Below are 19,665 nucleotides of genomic sequence, written 5' to 3' on the forward strand. Positions count from 1 at the left end.
ACTCACCATATAACCTCGAACACAAAAAAAATCTGGAGAGAAATGAGGAGAATCATAGGTATATAAGGAAGAGTGAAGAACACTGGAATGAATGATAGCTGTATGAAGGTCGAAACTGGTCTGGGTCATGACCCTCTCCATAATGCATTGCAGTATACATTTCTAAGAAAGTGCACTTTACATTATGAGGTACTGAGGCAACTGATGTGAAGTCAACAGCCTCAAGCCTAGTTGTGAAGATACTTTACATACAAACTTTGTTTGCTCAAACTTGCAAGAGCATTGTATACTGATTTGACTATTAGAGGTTTGGTGAATGAGAGGATACTAGTGGTAGCTTGTACATAAGCACTGTGACACTGCAGCACCCTAAGGAAAAAACGAAAAAATTAAATTTTGTTTGTGTTTATTATTTATAAAAATAATTCTTACAACATTATATAAATGCAATACAATCTGTTAAATGTTACAACTTATGTTTCGATATTGATTGAATAGTTAATAATTGGAATTGTTCGATTAACGCTTTAGATTTCAAAACAAATGCACTGTGATCTAACGCAGTGTCGGAATCATCACGTTCGGTCAGTTCTGGCTAGAGTCGCTGATATTCGTTTGCACTTGTCACTGCACATAACAAGTGAATCCGACACTGTTCATTGAGCAGTATCGCTACAGATAATTGCATGCTTGCATGCAAAAATATCATTAAAATTTTTATTAAATTTAATTAAATTTATTAAATTTAATACTTAAATATAAAGAGCCAATAGGCTTCATTTCGGCGATATAAACATTATTTAAATTAAGGGGATAATAAATCCCACATTGTTTTAAAACCGAATAAGAAACTCAAACTTGTTCCTGAACAAATGAATTGGTCAGGAACAAGGAGAATATAAAAATGTTTGTCAGGGAGTTGAGGAGAATAAAAGATAATAGTGTGGTAGGAAAGGTAGTCAGTGTGTTTAGGTATGAGAGTGGTGAGTTTAGTTGGAAAGCAAAGATCATGAATGGCATGTTAGTGAATATGTGTAAAGAGAAAGGAGTAAAGTTTTTAAATGTGTGGGATGAGGTTGAGAATCATTGGAATCATTTAGTTTCATGCCGAATATAGTAAACTATAAAGTATCGGCGATTACTAGCGTGAGCTAATGCAAGTAGTCCTAGTACGTAGTACAATCTCGGGCAACTCGCAGCAAAGGTGGGTAAAGTTCTGATCGCTATTCTTGGTATTATACAGCATACATTTCCTAGGAAATGTGTTTTTACATTATGGAAAATAATAACCAAGAATAGCGATCAGAACTTTACCCACCTTTGCTGAGAGTACTAGGACTACTTGCATTAGCTCGTGCTAGTAATCGCCGATACTTTATAGTTTACTATATTCGGCATGAAACTCAATGATTCCAATCTTTGAGTTTCTTATTCGGTTTTAAAACAATGTGGGATTTATTATCCCCTTAATTTAAATTAAATTTAATATATAATATCAAAATATTAAAAATATTATTTTTAAATAATATTTTTAATAAAGCAAATTTTTTAAGATGTAAATTTACTTATTAATAATTATAACCTGGAGGATGCACATAGTTTTGTTTTCCTGTAGATAGAATGAGCAGAGTGGTTGAGCTGTTGGATATGAGGAGTAAGTGAGCAAAAAGAGTTAGTAGTGGTAGTAGGAACAAATGAATTGGTCAGGAACAAGGAGAATATAAAAATGTTTGTCAGGGAGTTGAGGAGAATAAAAGATAATAGTGTGGTAGGAAAGGTAGTTAGTGTGTGTGTGTGTGTGTGTGTGTGTGTGTGTGTGTGTGTGTGTGTGTGTGTGTGTGTGTGTGTGTGTGTGTGTGTGTGTGTGTTTAGGTATGAGAGTGATGAGTTTAGTTGGAAAGCAAAGATCATGAATGGCGTGTTAGTGAAAATGTGTAAAGAGAAAGGAGTAAAGTTTTTAAATGTGTGGGATGAGGTTGAGAGCCAAATGGAACTGTGTAAGAATGATGGACTGCATCTGAAGGATTTTTGGTATGAGACATTTGGAGAGGCTGCTGCTGGTAGAATGGAGAATAATGACTGCAGAAAATAGACTGAAAAAGTAAGAAGCAATATGGGAGAGCAGAAAGGTAAGTAAGAAAGGCTTGAAGGAGTTCTTATGAATGGAGTAGTAATTGACATGAGTAAGAATAATGAAAGGAGTGCAAGACAAAGAGGGAAATAGAAGGAGTCAGTTGGATGTGGGGGGGGGGGCATAGCATGAGAAAGGTTGATGCTGGAAGAAGTGAGTATTATTATTATTTCCCAACACCTCATGGAGTCAAAGGCTCTTTTGGGAGGTCCTTTTATCACACACACATCTCATCATACCATGTCTTAAACACACTCAAACTCCTTGCAGACACCACAATCTCAGGCAAGGCATTCCAATCATTCACAACCCTGTACGAAAAAAACTTGCCTCTCACTCCCTACTCACATCCTCTTTATGCAGTTTCCAGGGATGACCTCTGGTTCTCCCCTGATCTCCCACTATTCTCTGTAGAACTTCTCCACCACTGATCTTATAACAACCCTTACCATCTTGTAGGTCTCTATCATATCTCCCCTCTTCCTTCTCTCCACCAGACTCTGCAAATCACATCTTCTCAATCTTTTCTCATACTCAACATTCCAGAGGTCAGAAACTACCTTAGTCAGTTGCCTTTGGACCCTTTCCAACATCTCTTCATCCTTCTGAAAACCCGGTGACCAAATCTGGGCACAATAGTCCATGTGTGGCCTAATCAAAGCCTTATACAATGGAACAAGGCTCTTTTGGGAGGTCCTTTTATCAAAGCCTTATACAATGGAACAAGAATCTCCCTACTTCTACACGTCAGTGTCCTCTGCATCATTCCCAGAAGTCTTTGTATTCACAAAGATTTCTGGGAATGATGGCGATTCCCAATTTGGGAATGTGGCTTCACAATTTTGGCGATGTATCCCCTAAATTTTAGATCCTTATCCACTATCACCCCCAGATCTCTTATATTCAACAATATATTCTCACCAAGCAAAAATTCTGCATCCCATCTTTGTTTTCCTTTTAAATCCTTACATTTTGCAACATTGAACTCATATCCCCATTTGCTTGCCCAATCACTCGATTTATTCAAGTCTTCTTGCAAGGCCACAACATCTTCACTACTCTTTATGGTTCTTCCCAACTTTGCATCATCTGCAAACAACTGAATATCTCCATCCAAATCTTCGCCAATATCATTAATATACAAATTAAATAGTAATGGCCCTAAAACAGATCCCTGAGGCACTCCACTAGTGACTTTCCTTTTCCTGGATATCGCACCCCCATACACAACTTGTTGATACCTATCAGATAGCCAGTCTCCAATCCAATGCACTAATATAATATCCAACCCCATCTGCTCCAGTTTGACTATCAACTTATCATGAGGTACTCTATCAAAAGCCTTTGCGAAATCCAAGTATATTACTGTGTATCCTTCTCCTCTGTCCAAGGAAGCAGTCACTTTATTGTAATAAATAAGTAGATTACTAAAACATGACCTCCCTTTAGCAAATCCATGCTGTCCATCAAAGATTATACCATTGTTGTCAACCCAACTCTGGATCCTAGTTCTCACAAGCTTCTCCAACAACTTAACCACAACACCTGACACAGAGATAGGCCTATAGTTTGATGCTTGAGTTCGATCACCTCCAAATGCAAGACTCGTATTAAAAAAATATGTCAGGGCAGGTGTCGACTCTCTGGCATATTCCTTCAGAATACGCGGTGATATATTATCAAGTCCCACAGCCTTATTTACATCTAGTTTACTCAACTCCCCAAATACTTCTTGCTCACTTACAGTCAGTCTCTCCTCCCCATCATCAACTGCCGTCAATCTCTCCATGAAGTCACATGGAGAGATTGTAAGATCTTTATGAACTGCTCATTAAGTATCTCCACCACACATTCTGCAACAACTGTCTTTATACCATTTCCTCCAATCAATGTCATCCTTCCATAATCATCCTTTCTTTTGCTGGCTACATATCAAAAGAACTCCCTAGGATTCTTTTTGGCTTCATTAGCTAACTGCTGTTCATACCTCTCTTTAGCTACTCTCGCCAACCAAGTCACCCTCCTTGCCTGGTGTTTGTAGACCTCATGAAATTGGTTACTTCCACTTCTCTTATGCTGCCTCCACAATGCCCTTTTTCTGTGTATCACATGCTTAATCTCTTTATTCATCCATCTCACACCTACCTTATTTAACCTTCTCACCCTTGGAATACATTTAGACATTGAATCTACTAGGTGGTTTTTGAAAATCCCCCAAGCTGCATTGATCTCTTTCACAGCTAACTCCTCATTCCATGCTACACTCGCAAGCTGTCTCCTGAGCTCTTCATAATCACACCCCCTTGTAGTTCCACATATATCCTTTTCTCACAGGGATCCTTGCACTGCTGGCAACCACCCAGGTAATCACCTCATGGTCACTTTCACCAATTGGTGGATGATTTGACACCTCATTTATAATTACATCCTCTGGTGAGATGATCAAATCCAAGACCCTTAATCCTCCTGTGCCCTCTGTTACATACTGTCTGAGGTAGTTATCCCTCAAAAACTCAAGAAACTCATTTTCTTTACTTTCAGTTGCTATCTCTTCATTCCAGTCTATATTGCCATAATTAAAATCACCCATAATGATCACCCTTTTCTTATTTATTTGGCTAATTGACTATACATTTCACTATCACCACCATCCACATTACCAGGTCTATAACAACATCCCACCAAGTATTTGATTCTATTCACCTCTATCTCACACCATACTGCCTCAAAACCACTGGCCCCATTTCCCTCTTGCAACTCTACCTTGTATGGACATAACTCTTTCTCTATCATCAATAGCACTCCATCTCCCTTTTTACCCCCTTCTATCCTCACGGAACATATCATACCCTTCCATCTCTATTCCTGTCAGGGAATAGAGTCGTCCTCATCTAACCATGTCTCACTTATTCCGACAATCTTTGAGTGAACAGACGCAATTAGTGCAACCATTTCATCTGCCTTGTTTCTTATACTTCTAGCATTGGTATACAAACACAACAGCTCATTTCTGGATATACAGCTAGTTCCACTGATACTACTCACTCGATGTGATCTCTCCATGCTGGACTGGGGCCATTTCCCTTTCTGCTTCTTCATTTTAGAACCCTTTTCAATTTCATCTGTTTCCTTTTGATCCCTGGTCATCCCTTTTCTTTCCTGCCTACACATGCTCTCACCTCCTCTTGGAGCATTCACCTTTCTCACGCTGTGCACCCCTGTCCACCCTGAGCCTCCCCGTTTCCCTGCTCCTCTTGCACACCCATTCTCTCATTTTCTATACTCATACCACTCATTTCCACTTCTTCAATCTCTCCTGTCTTACTCTCCTGCTCTTCCACATCACTCCTCCTCTCGATCTGATTCATTCTCTCTATTCACTTCTCTACCTTCCAGCAGCAGTCTCTCCAAACGACTCACACCATAACCACTCAAATGCAGTCCATCGCTCCCATACAGCTCACTTCGTCCCTGAAACTCATTCCACACATTAACAAACTGTACTCCCATCTCCTCACACATTTCAGCCAGAATATCATTCATAATCCTTGCTCTCCGCCTCATTTCACCACAATCATGCCTATGCAACACACTGACTACCCTTCCTGTCACACTATTCTCTTTTATCTTTCCAAGTAGCCTCCTGACATTCATTCTGACATGCTCTTTGTTCTCTCTGAAATCATTTGTACCAATTAATACAATTAACTCATTTGCTCGCTCCTGCCTCATATCCAATGCCTCAATCTCTCTACTCATTTTACAGCCTAGAAAACATACCTTGTGCATTTTATCCTCTAGCACACCTTTAATAATTCAGTTGCCATACAACGCCACTCGCTCATCTTTCGTTAACTCTTTCATGCCATCATGATTTATTTTAATAGTTTTGACCTGAATTCTCTTAATTTCATTCCGCATCCATTTCATTTCTTGACTCATCCAATCCAATTCACTTTCCGAATCTCGCGACAGATTCTCTCTCTCTATCATTAAGTCTTTCTAACTTTCGACCCCCTCTTCTCACTTTCCCTCTCATTCATCCTTCTTTGTTTCCGTACTTTCGGTCCAACATACGTCCAACTTTCACTATCATTCTTCTCACTTTCACCCTCATTTATCTTTCTTTGTTTCCATACTTTCAGTCCAACATGCGTCCAACTTTCGCCATCATTCATTCTTTTTTCGCTATCACTTATTCTTTTGATTTTTTTCGCTTGCGATTTCTGCGTCACGCCATTTCTACTTTCATTCGTTTTCTCAATTTTGTTTCTTTCCACCACTCTTGCCTCACCTTCGTCCCTTTTAATATCCGTTACGGTTTTCAAATCGCTCTTTTTCTTTTTTCCTGATTTTTTAACATTTTTTCGCCTCTCTTTCTCACCATCCTACTTTTTCAAACGTGCACTCGCGACACAATTGTTACTAACACTTTCTGTCATCTATTTCATATTTGCATTCATCAGTTCCTCATTCAGGTCACACTTCGCACACACCCTTCTTCCATCTGTGCTAAACATCCACAAATCATTTATGTAATCGAAGGAATACATATAACAGACCTCACACTTAACGAAACGGCTGAAATCTAAATTAAAATCATGGAATGACGATGCCGCCACCATTTTTTTTTTTTTCCCTGCAGGTTACTAGGTCTAATAATAACGATTTTGTAATTAAGTTTAGGCAAGAAAAATCCCCTTCACTAATAATACCGGTAGTGCACAACGTTTACAGCTTCTCTTACTCAAACAATTACGCATATATAATTAATTATTCCTAGAATAACTTATCTGAATCAGGAGCTCTTCTTAGGTACGTCCACAGCGAGTATGTGAGTAAACATCACATAAGAGAGGAATGAAAGTCTGGAACGTGTGTGTGTGTGGTGGTGGGGAGTGTTCTGGAATGGGTAATGAAGAAGAGAGGAATGGCTAGGGGGAGGCAGGAAGGAGTTACATTCAAGAAGTAACATCAGTGAAATTTGCTGTAGATCCTTAAATGAACTGTTATGTTTGTATACAAATGCTAGAACCATCAGAAATAAGGGGGACAAAATTGTTGCATTGACAGTGTTCAGTCAAAAATTATTGGAATAAGTGAGACATGGTTCAACGAGGATGACATCTTGAGAGGAATAGAGATGGGAGAATGTTTTTCATGAAGATAGGAAAGGCTAAAAGGTAAGTGAAGTGCCGGTGATAATAGAGAAGGAGCTACCCATGCATGGTATTCTATTCTAGTCTATAGTAACATCCAAACTTTATTGGAATGTTGCTATAGACTAGGTAATGTAGAAGGCAGTGACAATGAAATGTATTAAATAGGCAAAGAATGATTGTTATGGGCGATTTTAATTATAATAATACAGAATGTGATGATGAAATGGCACCCAGAAGTAAAGGAAATGAATTTGTTGGGTTTTGAGGGAGAAAAAACTTTCTGTATAAAACCAGCTAACTCACATTTAATTGAAAAGCCCTGATAAAGATTCCTCTCATCACAGATGAGATTTGAACTGAGATCTTTCCATGCAAAGGGCATTGTCAAAACCAAAAGCTACAGAGTGTATGCTCTTTATAGAATTGGTATAACTCTTAATTGTATCTGATTCTCCAGAGACCATTATTTTATTGGAACAAAGGGATTTTCATTTCAAAAGCTGAAATCAAATCGTCTACCTGCATTGCAAATATCCAGGATTTGCATCCACAGGTAACAGTTGCTTGTATTCATTACTCCTAAATACTCGTATTTACACTGTTCCACTTACTCAATTTCAGGGTTTCAAAATTTTGAACTTGTATCAATTAACTGATTCTTTCTGGTATTTATTCTCATTTTATTTTTCATTGATTAAATTTTAAACCTTTTTTGTGTGCTAATTTATATGATTCCAAATGTGTTTCTGTTTGTAACATCTCAGCATGATGTTAGTGTCTGCATAAGCTACAGTCTGTGCTGATTTATTTATTAAAATGCCTTTAATAACTACTGGATTCAAATAATATATTCCAGAGATAAGTTAAAAAAAGTAAATTAAATCCCATTGTATTTTAATGGTGCTTCTGAATTTTATATTGCTAATCTTGTAAGTCTTATTAGCTTATTTGGTAGTGTATAACAATGTTGTGTATTTTCTTTGTTAATATTATCATATGCATATTTTCTTATGAATATTTATATCAAATCCCAAAAATTATTTTTAACAGTACCTATCTTATCAATTGGTTTGCCTTTTCTGAAACCTCTGTTGGTAAACACCTATTATCCTGTCTATATATAGTTTTAATGTGGTTTTTGAAATTAAAGTAACAAAAAGTAGAAAAGTATTAGGCATATTAGATTCTTTCTCCATTCTCTTGGGCATTGCTCTTTCTTCTGATGTTTAAAATAAATTTATATATTTTGTCTTCAAGTTTCTTTTCTCCTGCATTCAAGAATGCTGCAGGAACTTTATCTCTTACTCAGGGATTTATTATTCCTGAATGAATGTACCATACCAATAAACTCTTGCCTTGATGGTAGTTCAGCAGGTTATTCTTTAAAGGCACCAACAGTACCATTGAAGATTCCTTAAGATTTACTGAAAAGATAGGCACATTAACATGTGTGTCTTAGCTGAAACTAGCTGCCAATTAGTGAGGTACTGATCATCCAAACAATTTTCCTGGATTCCTACCTCTTAAAAGCTCTTTTCAGAACTGATGGAGAGAAAGAACATGAACATGTAGAAGATCTCTGAGGATAATGTTATGGAAAATATGAAGAAATGTAGCATTTGACATAACACTCTCTGGCTCTGTAGAGCTCTGACACTTGGTTAAAATGGAGAAAAACACCGTCTACAAGGTTTCAATGTTTTGAAAAGTGCAGCTGTCTTTGGACAGATCAGTTTTCAGAGATAGTCACATTTGTTGAGTAACTGTTGGTGGTGTTGACTAATTTACTGTGGGATGACTTACTGAATTGTATGGAATTACCATAAAAAGTGCATACTATTAAGTAACTATCAGCAGTTTATCAAAACCTCAAACACAGTTCTCTCCTCCCCTATTTATAGTATGTTTTTGTTATGTTATGATTAGTTACACATATATTAGTTCATAATTTATGATATTCTTAAGAATGTATTATCTATCTTGCAGGTCCTCCTTATTGGATAACCAACTGCCCAACATGTAATGGTCAAATGCAGTCACCTATTGACTTAACTAACTCAAGAAAAGAGAGGCTGGAGCCTATACAGTTTAATAATTACGACCAAGTCCTTAGTGATCTCACACTTGAAAATACTGGCTATACAGGTAAAAAAATTATATAATGTTTTAAGTTTTTTATGTCAGACCCTAAATTCTTACTCTTGTTTTATGACTAGGGCTATAAAATGCAAAAATTAAATCTTAACTTTTTTTGTTATTTCTTTTTTTATAATCAAAATATTTTGTTTTCAAGTGCAAATATTCAGATTGGTCAACTAGATTCAGGATTGGCTGTCCGATAGGTATCAGAGAATTGTGTATGGTGGGGTAGTTTCAAGGAGGCAGAAGGTTACAAGTGGGGTTCCACAGGGCTCAGTACTGGAACCTATATTGTTTAACCTTTATATCAATGACATTGTCCGTTGATTGCAAGGGGATGTTCAGTTGTTTGTGGATGATGTGAAGCTGGGAGGGAGTTATTAGTAATAGTGCAGATGTGGTAGCCCTGCAAGAGGATTTGAATAGGTTAGATAGATGGGCAAATGAATGGGTGTTTCCGTTTAATGCAGCAAAATGTAAGACACGTGGATGGGATGTTGCATACTCTATGGGAGGATTTAAACTGGAGGAAGTAGGAGAGACAAGAGATCTGGGGGTTGATGATTGATAGAACACCTGAAATTTAGGGGACATATTGCAAAGGTGGTGAAGGTAACAGAGGATTGCTGCAATAATGAGAAGGACACTAACCTGCAGAGATAAAAGGGCTATCATTCCATTGTATAAGACTCTGATCAGACGACGTTAGACTATTGTTCTCAGATCTGATCCCCAGGATTTGAAGGGGATAAATTAACTGTGGAAAGGGTACAAAGATGGTTTCAGGACTGCACAGTGATAGTTATGAGGATTGGCTGAGTGAATGTGGACTGCAGAGTTTGGTGGATAGAAGGAGAGGTGATATGATTGAGACTTTTAAATTGTTGAGAGGTGGTTACAGGGTTGACACTGGGGAGTTCTTTTGCTTGGTTGAACAGCAGGAAGGAGTGATGACCAGAGGCCATCTCTAGAAGTTACGAAAGGTATCTGTGAGCAAGAGGGTGAGGAGTGGTTTCTTTGCATGGAGTGTGGTTGAATCATGGAATGCATTGCCTGATGGAGTGGTGAGAGCGAGAACGGTCAATAAGTTTAAGGAGTGGTATGATAGACCTTGTGTTTCCTAGGAGGGACCTCCCTCAATGAGTCTTGATAGACTTTGTGTTTCTTAGGAAGGACCTCCCATGAAGAGTCTTTTGATTCCATGGAGGCCCGAATAATAATAATAATAACAATATTATATCATATCATATAATTTTATATTATACGACAGCTACACAGAGATGAAGGTGTTGTGTCGGTAGTAACACACACACACACACACACACACACATGTGGAATCCATTGTCTGCACTATATTTTCTTCTACCAAGTAAAACATTTTGTTTGCTAACTGCATGTTTTCTCCTGGCCTACTTTTGCCTGTTTTGTGGGAGGAAACATCTGAGGTTCCAGGAGAAACAACCATGCTTCTTCTTACTATGAGATCTACTGACTCACCTTCAGTTGAAAAAGTCCATATAAAGATTATTTGTGCCATCACTCCAGCATAAGCAAACAAAAGTTTGCACATTAAATATTTTGCTGTTATCACTAACTGTGGTGATAACAGTTAGTGATAACAGCTTATCCATAGAGTCCTAAGACTGATCATGGAAAGATCATACTAACCATTATTCACAGACTTCTAATTATTTTATTATTATTATTTATTATTATTACTCAGGCTTCCAAGGAGTCAAAAGACTCATCGAGGGAGGTCCTTCCTAAGACATAAAGTCTGTCAAGACTCATCGAGGGGAGGTCTCCCCATGAGAAACACAAAGTCTCTCATACCACTCTTTAAACTCACTGACCGTTCTTGCTCCCACCACTCCATCAGGCAATGCATTCCACGGCTCAACCACCCTCCACACAAAGAAACCACTCCTTACCCTTTTGCTCACAGTTTCTTTTCGTAACTTCCAGGGATGGCCTCTTGTCATCACTCCTTCCCGCTGATCAACCAAGCGAAAGAACTCCCCAGTGTCAACCCTGTAACCACCTCTCAACAGTTTAAAAGTTTCAATCATATCACCTCTCCTCCTTCTATCCACCAAACTCTGCAGTCAACATTCTCTCAGCCGATCCTCATAACTATCCTTGTACAGTCCTGAAACCATCTTTGTCATCCGTCTTTGTATCCTTTCCACAGTTAATTTATCCCCTTCAAATCCTGGGGACCAAATCTGAGAACAATAGTCCAAGTGTGGTCTGATCAGAGACTTATACAACGGAATGATAACCCTCTTATCTCTGCAGGTCAGTGTAATTATAATACTTGTGAAAGTTATTCACTGACAGTACATTCTCAACCACTTGATGGTGAGTGAAAAAGGGTCAGAAAAGGTGCACAAGATCTGTTTTCTAGGAGGTAGAATGAGCAGGTGGTTGAAGCAATGTATAAGAGGAGTATGCAAGCAAAAGAGTTGATAGTGGTAGTTGGCATGAATGATTTGATTGGTAACAAGAAGAATGTAAGGAGGGATGTCATGAGGCTGTTAAGGGGGAGTGAAAGAAAATAGTGTGGTAGATAAGGTAGTCAGAATGTTGCCCAGGTATGATAATGATGAGCTGAGAAGAAGAGCAAAGATTATGAATGATATGCTAGTAGAGGTGGATTGAGCTGTATAAAAGGGATGGGCTAATTTGAATAGATTTGATGCGAGTCAGTCAGAGAAATTTGCTGCAAAAGAAAATGACTGAAGTGAATGTAAGATCTGAGGAAGCTAGAGGTGGTGTGGAAGAGCAGGAGGGTATCTGGAGAGTTCATCGAAAAACAATTAATCAAATGAACAATTCATTGAACGACAAATTGTCGAAAATGCAATTCATAGAAAAAACAATTCTCCGAAAATTTAACTTTGAAAATGTTATGATAAAAGTGATCCATTTAGAACAAAAACTGAACCTTGCAGAATGAGATAGCAATGCTACTTTAATAGGGAATAATTATAGAACAATATGGTTTCTTATTGTCTATCTTGTTTGTTTCATGCCTGTTTTGGGGAGGAAAAGCCCAGCCTATGCAGGCTCCATATTATTATTGTTACTAGTAGTAATATGCAACTTCAACACAGCAATTATTATGGGATGAATTTTACTCAGGTTCGCTATTTGAAACTTTTACAAGAAATGTCGAACTGTTCCAGTTTTCGGTTCAGCTATATTTGGGGCAACAAAGAAATAATGTGTCCAAATTATGTATTACAATAACTCTCTGATTTAGTGGAATTAGTAGAAGTTCTTGGTACAAGACGTACCGACAACTTCTACTAATTCTGTTACAAAAAGTCAGTTGTGCAGACTGCAAGAAGCTGTCTGCACGGTTCAGTTTTTGTTTTAAATGGATCATTTTTATCATAACATTTTTGAAAAAAAGTTTTGAAATGATATTAGCAATTTCGCTTTGGCTGGATCAATTTAATGAAATTTTAGATCCACCAAAAATTAAACCTAATTTTTGGTGAATTGTTTTTTCGATGAATTGCATTTTCAATGAATTGTCTTTCGATTAACTGTTTCTTTGACGAATTTTCATGGAACTGAGGAGGAGAGTAATGTAGGTGAGTGTGAATGAAGAGGTGAGTGGCACAAGTAAAGAGAATGAGAGAGAAGGAACACAGAGTGGATAAGGAAACAGGGGAGGTCAGAGTGGACAGGGAGACACTGTGTGAAAAGTGTAGATGGTTTCAGGAGTAGATGTGTGAGTGTGCAAGAAAGGATTAAGATAGTCACCCACACATCCTTGGGAGGGGGTGTAATATCAGTGATGATAGATAGGAATGGATGGGGGTGGAGTAGTCATATCCAAGAAGTGGGGTCAGTGAGACTTGTTATAGAAACAAAAGTGAGCTAGTGTGTATGTTTAAAACTGCTAGAAGTCTTTAAAATAAGGGGAATGAAATTGTAGCTTAATAGAGTTCATCTGCCCCAAAATTGTTGGTATAAGTGAGACATAGTTGAATGAGGATGACATTGAATGAGGATGAATCAGGATTGAATGAGGACTCATCCTCATAGTTGAATGAGGATGAATACAGATGGAAGGATATGTACTGTTTTGTCAAGACAGACAAGGCAAAAAGGGAGCAGTGTTTTTGATGATTGGAGAGGAGTTGTGCCCATCTAGGGTGGGGATGCAACGAGCAAATACTGATAGTGGTTTTGAAGCTATGGTGTGAAGTGAAGGTGGGCAGGATGAAATGTTTGGTAAGGTGTTGCTATAGACCTAGTAATGTAGAAGGCAGTGAGAAGGAAATGTTTAGACAAATTGGTCTGACTAATAAGAAAAGGGTGATCATTATGGATGATTTCAATTATGGTAATATAGACTGGAATAAAGAGACAGCATTAGGAACCAAAGAGAAAGTTTCTTCAGTTGTTAAGGGATAATTACCTTAACCCGGTGTTAGTAAGGTGGGGTGTCACAGACCCCAAAGATATAGAAAGAAATAACTGACACCACCACTTTACTAACGGCGGGTTAAGCAGTACATAACAGAGGCCACACATGAATCGAAGGTATTGCATTTGATTATATCATCAGAAGATATTGTTGTAAATGAAGTGTCACATCATCTCCAGTTGGTGAAAATGACCATGAAGTGATCACTTGGGTGATGGTCACCCTATCAGGACTTGAGAAAGGATTATATGTGGAAATATATAATCAGGAGGCAGCTTCATGTTTCAGCTTGCAGCAATATCATGGAATGAGGAATTGAATAGGAAGGAAATCAGTGCTACTTAGTCTCTATTTAGGAAGTATCTGGCAGAGGCCGTGACTGAGTATATTCCAAAGGTCAAGAGTTTAAATAAGATAGGTTAAAACGGATGACTGAAGAGGTGAAGCATGCAATCTGGAAGAAAAAAGGCATTCTGGAGGTGGCACAAGATGAGTGAAGATAATCAGTTATATGAGGAGTACACAGAGCAAGTAAGGAAGGTTCCTCATTTAGTAAGGGCAACAAAAGTGCAGTATGAGCAGCAGTTAGCAAATGATGCTAAAAGAAATCCTAGATAGGGAGTTTTTAAAATATGTGGCCAGCAGAAGTAAGAATGATTATGAGAGGATGATGCTGGTCAGTGATAATGGGAGAATGATAAACACTGAGGAGGATGTAGTAGAGGTGTTTAATGAGCAGTTAATTGAAGTATTCCATCCTTGTGATTGTAACACAAGAATGGAATACTTTAAGTATATGATGGTATAAGATGGAAAACTGGCATAAAAGTATTTCACCCTCATGAAAGTGACATCATACAGAACTTGAGTTCACTGGGAAGTTGAGGGGGGGGGTTCAATGGTGAGGAAACAACAGTAGATGTGCGAGGAACTGAGTAAACTTCATATGAATAAAACCATAGGGCTTGATGATATATCACTGCATGTTTTGAGGGAATGTTCCAGAGAGTTAACAACAACAGCACTGCCATACTTTTTTTTAAACATGAATCTTAGATTGGTTGTGTTCCGGAGGAGAACAAAATTTTTCCCCTTCATGAGGGAGCTATATAATAAAGGTAGAGGGAGTTATATAATAAAGCTAAGGCTTTGAATTATAGGCTGATCTGTGAGTTTGGAGTTTTATTAAAGTGCCATTGAGATAATTCAGGATCAAGATTCAGAATTAGGTTGATAACAATAGCATTCTACTTGATGGACAGTATGCATTTGCTGAAGGAAGGTTGTGATTTAGTAGTCTATTATAACAAGGTGACAAATACTATATATTGACCATGGGAGACGCATACACAGTAGTATAGATTTTGCAAAGACCTTTGATAAATTGTTACATGACAAGCTGGTAATTAAATTGGAAAGGATTTGGTTCGATAGCAGATTAGTGCACTTGATTGGAGATTGCTTGTCTAATAGATATTAGCAAGTTGTATACCAGGGGTGTGAGGCAGGAAAGTTTTCTCCCGGAAAGTCACTAGTCGTGTAACCCAAGGATCTGCTTTTGACGATTGCTTTTTATTTTGTATGGTAATGATATTGGAAAAGGTTTGAATGGTGGTATGTGGTTGTCTGCAAATGATGCAAATTTGGGAAGTACTATGAGGAGTAGCACAGATGTTGTAGCTTTGCAAGATGACTTGAATAGACTGGCTGAATGGACAAATGAGTGGCATTATTGTTGCAAAATGTAAAGTTTTAAAATTCACTAAGCATAGATGGAATGTAGATTATGCAGTGGTGAGGGAGATCTTAGAGATGAGACATCTGTGGTGATGGTAGATAAGAATCTGAAATTTTGGGAACACAATTTTTAAAATTGTACGGACAGCATAGGGTTATAGTAATGATGTAGACACTGATGTGTAGCAGTAAGGATGTTATGGTTCCATTATACAAAGCTTTGATCAGGGTACATATGGATTATTGTGCCAGATTTGGTCAACTGGCTTTCAAAAGGATGAGGAGATACTGGAGGTGAAGGGAAGAATCTTTATATGGACTTTTTCAATCGAAGGTGAGTTAGCCGATTTCATCCAGAGGTAGCAGGTTTTTTTTCTCCTGGAAACTTGGGTTTTTCATCCCGCATACAGACAAATTGGCCCTTCAGAACACACACAATTTACAGACAAAAAAAAATACTAGCTGTGGTGATGGGCAGTAGATGTCACTGATGTAGATGATTGGTAGTAGAGGTTCAGTGTAGTGGTGGAGATGGAGAGTTGTACAATAGGTGTCCTCCCCGTGATGAGTCTTCGGACTCCTTAGAGGTGTCATGAATAATAAGGTCCAGAGATGATTGACTAAGGTGGTTTTGGTCTCTTTTGTCAATATTGAATATGAAGATAAATTGAAGGAATGTAATTTGCAGCATCCAGTGTATAGGAGGAGGAGGAGAAGAGGAATGTGATTGAGACATATAATCTGGTAAGGATTTATTTATTATCAAATCAATGTGGATCAGGTTTTTCATACAATGGGAGAGACAGAGGGGGACAATAGGCCAACCAAAAGCTGTCTAAGGAAAGTGTGAGTATGGGGGTGAGGAGTAGGTTTTTTGCATGGAGAGTGGAATGCATTGATGAGTGTGGAGAAACTGAATCCATTTAAGACAAGTTTGATGAACTCTGTGTGTGTGTGTGTGTGTGTGTGTGTGTGTGTGTGTGTGTGTGTGTGTGTGTGTGTGTGTGTGTGTCATAGCAGACCCTCCCATTATTGTGCTTTGGACTGCATGGACATCTGATAAGAATAATAATAATAAACAAAAGGTTACCATACATTGCTGTTTAAGCTGCAATAATATTAGATCTAGTGGATTGGATTGTTACTTGGCTGTCTGATAGGTCATAGAGTTGTTGTATAGGAGAGCATTATTAACAAGAAGGAAGTTTGCAATTGAATTTGACAGTACTTGGTATTTGGACCATTATAATTTAACTTTCATGTTATAGTGGGTTCTTCAGGAGGATATGAATATGAATATCAGCTTAATATTGCTAAATGTAAGATTTTGAACTTAGGTATTCACAAATGAATAGCTGTATGTTTTACTAGTCACACTATACTGGAGGAAGTGAAGGAGTTAATGGACTATCAGGGTAATGGTGGGTAGAGAGTTGAAGTTAGCAGACCATATTGCAAAGGCAGTGAAGACAACTTGCTGCAATAGCAATAAAGGATGACTAGCAGAGATAAGATTGTGGTGGCCCTCTTTTATAAGATCCTCATTAGATAGCATGTCAACTACTGAGCATGGATCTGGCCTCTTGGAAATGGGTGGCGACGAATCTTTTGAGGAAGTATTAATATTATTATTGTTACATGACGTCTCCAAAGAGTCCGAGGGAGGACAAATACTCTACAACTCTCAGTCTCCATCGCTTAATCCACCAACTACAGGTGATGATGGTAGTAGCAAACAGCTACTACCATCATCACCTACACCAATGCTATCTACTGCCTACCATAATCACCACCACCACCAGTATTTTTTGTCTGTAAATTGCATATGTTCTCAAGGCTGATTTGTCTGTATGCAGTATGAAAAACCTGAATTTCTGGGAGAAAAACATTGTTACCTCTATAGGAGATTGGCTAACTCACCTTCATTTGAAAAAAATTCATATAAAGATATCTCTTGTCATGATGAGAATCGAACTCGGGCCTTTTCCAATTGTGCTACGGAGGCAATGTGCATGTGCCATATCATTATATGGCACTTGCTTGCATGTATCAAAAATGATATCAGCTGCGAGGATAAGTTGAAGGCATGTAATCAGCAGAGAATGACAAATGAGATGTGATATGACTGAGATATATAAAGTTGTTTTTGCCAGGTGAATACTGGTGTTCAATTATTCAATGGGACAAACAAAGAAGATGGACTATCCCTGGAAGTGTTCTAGCAAAGTGAGAAGCAGGTTTTTTGCATTGACTGCATCGTCTAAGAGGGTGGTGAGATTGCAGATGGTAAATAAATTTAAAGCATTTTATGATACTGTGCAATAAATAGGATTTTCCATTATAGTTGTATAATATACTAAATTATCTTTACATTCCTCACTCATTACTACCAGCAATTCAGTCAGATTTTGCATTGTATTTGTCTACTTGTGGTCAGTAGTGATGCTTGTGCACCACACCATGTGTGTACATTAATTTTTGAAGCTTAGTAAAACATATTTGATGACTTGCAAACTGCTTAAAATAGTATTTAGTAATGAATATTGGTGTCAGGTAACAGAGCTTTTGTGGAAGTCTAGATTTCAGAATGTCCAACCTATCAGAAGTGATCTTGTTAGCATGGCAGTTAAAACGGAAGAAACTTGTTCAAGTCTTATAATGGATATGGCACTTGCTTGCAGATTTTAACAGTACTTGAAATGTTGTATATATATTGGCAAAAAAAAAAGATTCTAATACAAGATCAGAAGAAAATCCTTCTATCAAATCTCAAACTGTTTTAGAGGACTGAAGATGATATAGTATCTTTTAACTGCTTCCTAATCTCAAAGTTGAAAATTTCTTAAGAACTGGATTTTAAGGCTTTGAATTCAATTAAAGAAAATGTGATGCTTAAAAATGAATATCATCCCAAAGTGAGAGACCTGGCAATTTATTTCAAGAGATGGCATTTCATGAGATTTCAGACTTGGAAATGTATGTGATAGTATCACTAGGAGGAACATTCATCCTGTTTTGTTTTATTGCCACAGTCTGAGAAATTATTAAATCATCCCTTATATATATATATATATATATATATAGTAAAATGATGAAAATAATAATATTTCTTTCATTTATATATAAAACAGTATAATTCAGGCCTCTTACAAAAATTAGAAAATGGAACCATCCTGCAGATGGCTTCACTTTGTTTATTAGTGGTCTGTATGTTGTTGTCATACAAAAAATTGTTCTATGTAGTTTATTTAATTTTTATACATTCTGTTTTAGCAAAGGTGTTATTGGAAGGCGAACAAAGGCCTTCTATATCTGGTGGACGTCTTCCTTCACCCCCATATAATTTGATTCAATTTCACTTCCATTGGGGCCACGATAATTCTCATGGATCAGAACATACTATTGGCCATAAAGCCTATCCCATGGAGGTAGGTAAATCTTGCTTCAAATATCAAATACATATATAAACTAGCCTATATATTTATTAAAAAACACATTTGTATGTTCTACTAATGAAGCAGGTTATCTTGACTATGCCCAAATTCTGTATTCCAGTTCTTCCCACAGATATTCTACTAGGTTCACTTCAAAATTTCTCCCCACCACTGTAATTTTCTTTGCACTGTGTGTTTGTAATCATTGCTTTGTGACATGGATAATTATTGTATTCACGTTGCACTTTAATGGAATAATTCACACACAAAATGCATTTTCAGCACAACAACAAATGCATGATAATAGGACTTGTGGGCTGCAACTATTCTGCACAGATTCACAGCATGCAGCTTTCTGTGTATAGTGAAAATTCTCACGGAATTATCTGTGGCTTTTTCATCTCCAAACACAGATTCTTTAGAATTCTTATAGGAAGATTAATTAACTTTCTCAAGAAATATTGGCTCCTTTCAATCCGTATTTTAGGTCCCTGTTCATATCTTGATATTATTATCACTTGTATCTTTTCATTTCTTCGACACATTCCTAGCTGTGGACATTGAAATGTTTCATTGCTGCTGAATGTCATGTACTGACATTCTCAAAATTCCTAATAT

At 37.5% G+C, this 19,665-nt stretch overlaps 1 protein-coding gene across 1 annotated transcript in view; it reads left to right on the forward strand.

The window, feature by feature from the left end:
• Positions 1 to 19,665, forward strand: part of LOC150110106 (carbonic anhydrase 7-like) — an 81,358-nt gene that overhangs the window by 29,814 nt on the left and 31,879 nt on the right. The window contains exons 3-4 of the mRNA XM_090391444.1: positions 9,280 to 9,438; positions 18,887 to 19,041. Of these exons, the coding sequence (XP_090247570.1) occupies positions 9,280 to 9,438; positions 18,887 to 19,041 (314 nt within the window). The remainder of the gene's footprint in view (positions 1 to 9,279; positions 9,439 to 18,886; positions 19,042 to 19,665) is intronic.

The sequence above is a fragment of the Typopeltis vanoorti genome, chromosome 1 (assembly GCF_054136105.1).
Source record: "Typopeltis vanoorti isolate ZY-2024b chromosome 1, IOZ_Tvanoo_1.0, whole genome shotgun sequence".
NCBI classification, from domain to species: domain Eukaryota; kingdom Metazoa; phylum Arthropoda; class Arachnida; order Uropygi; family Thelyphonidae; genus Typopeltis; species Typopeltis vanoorti.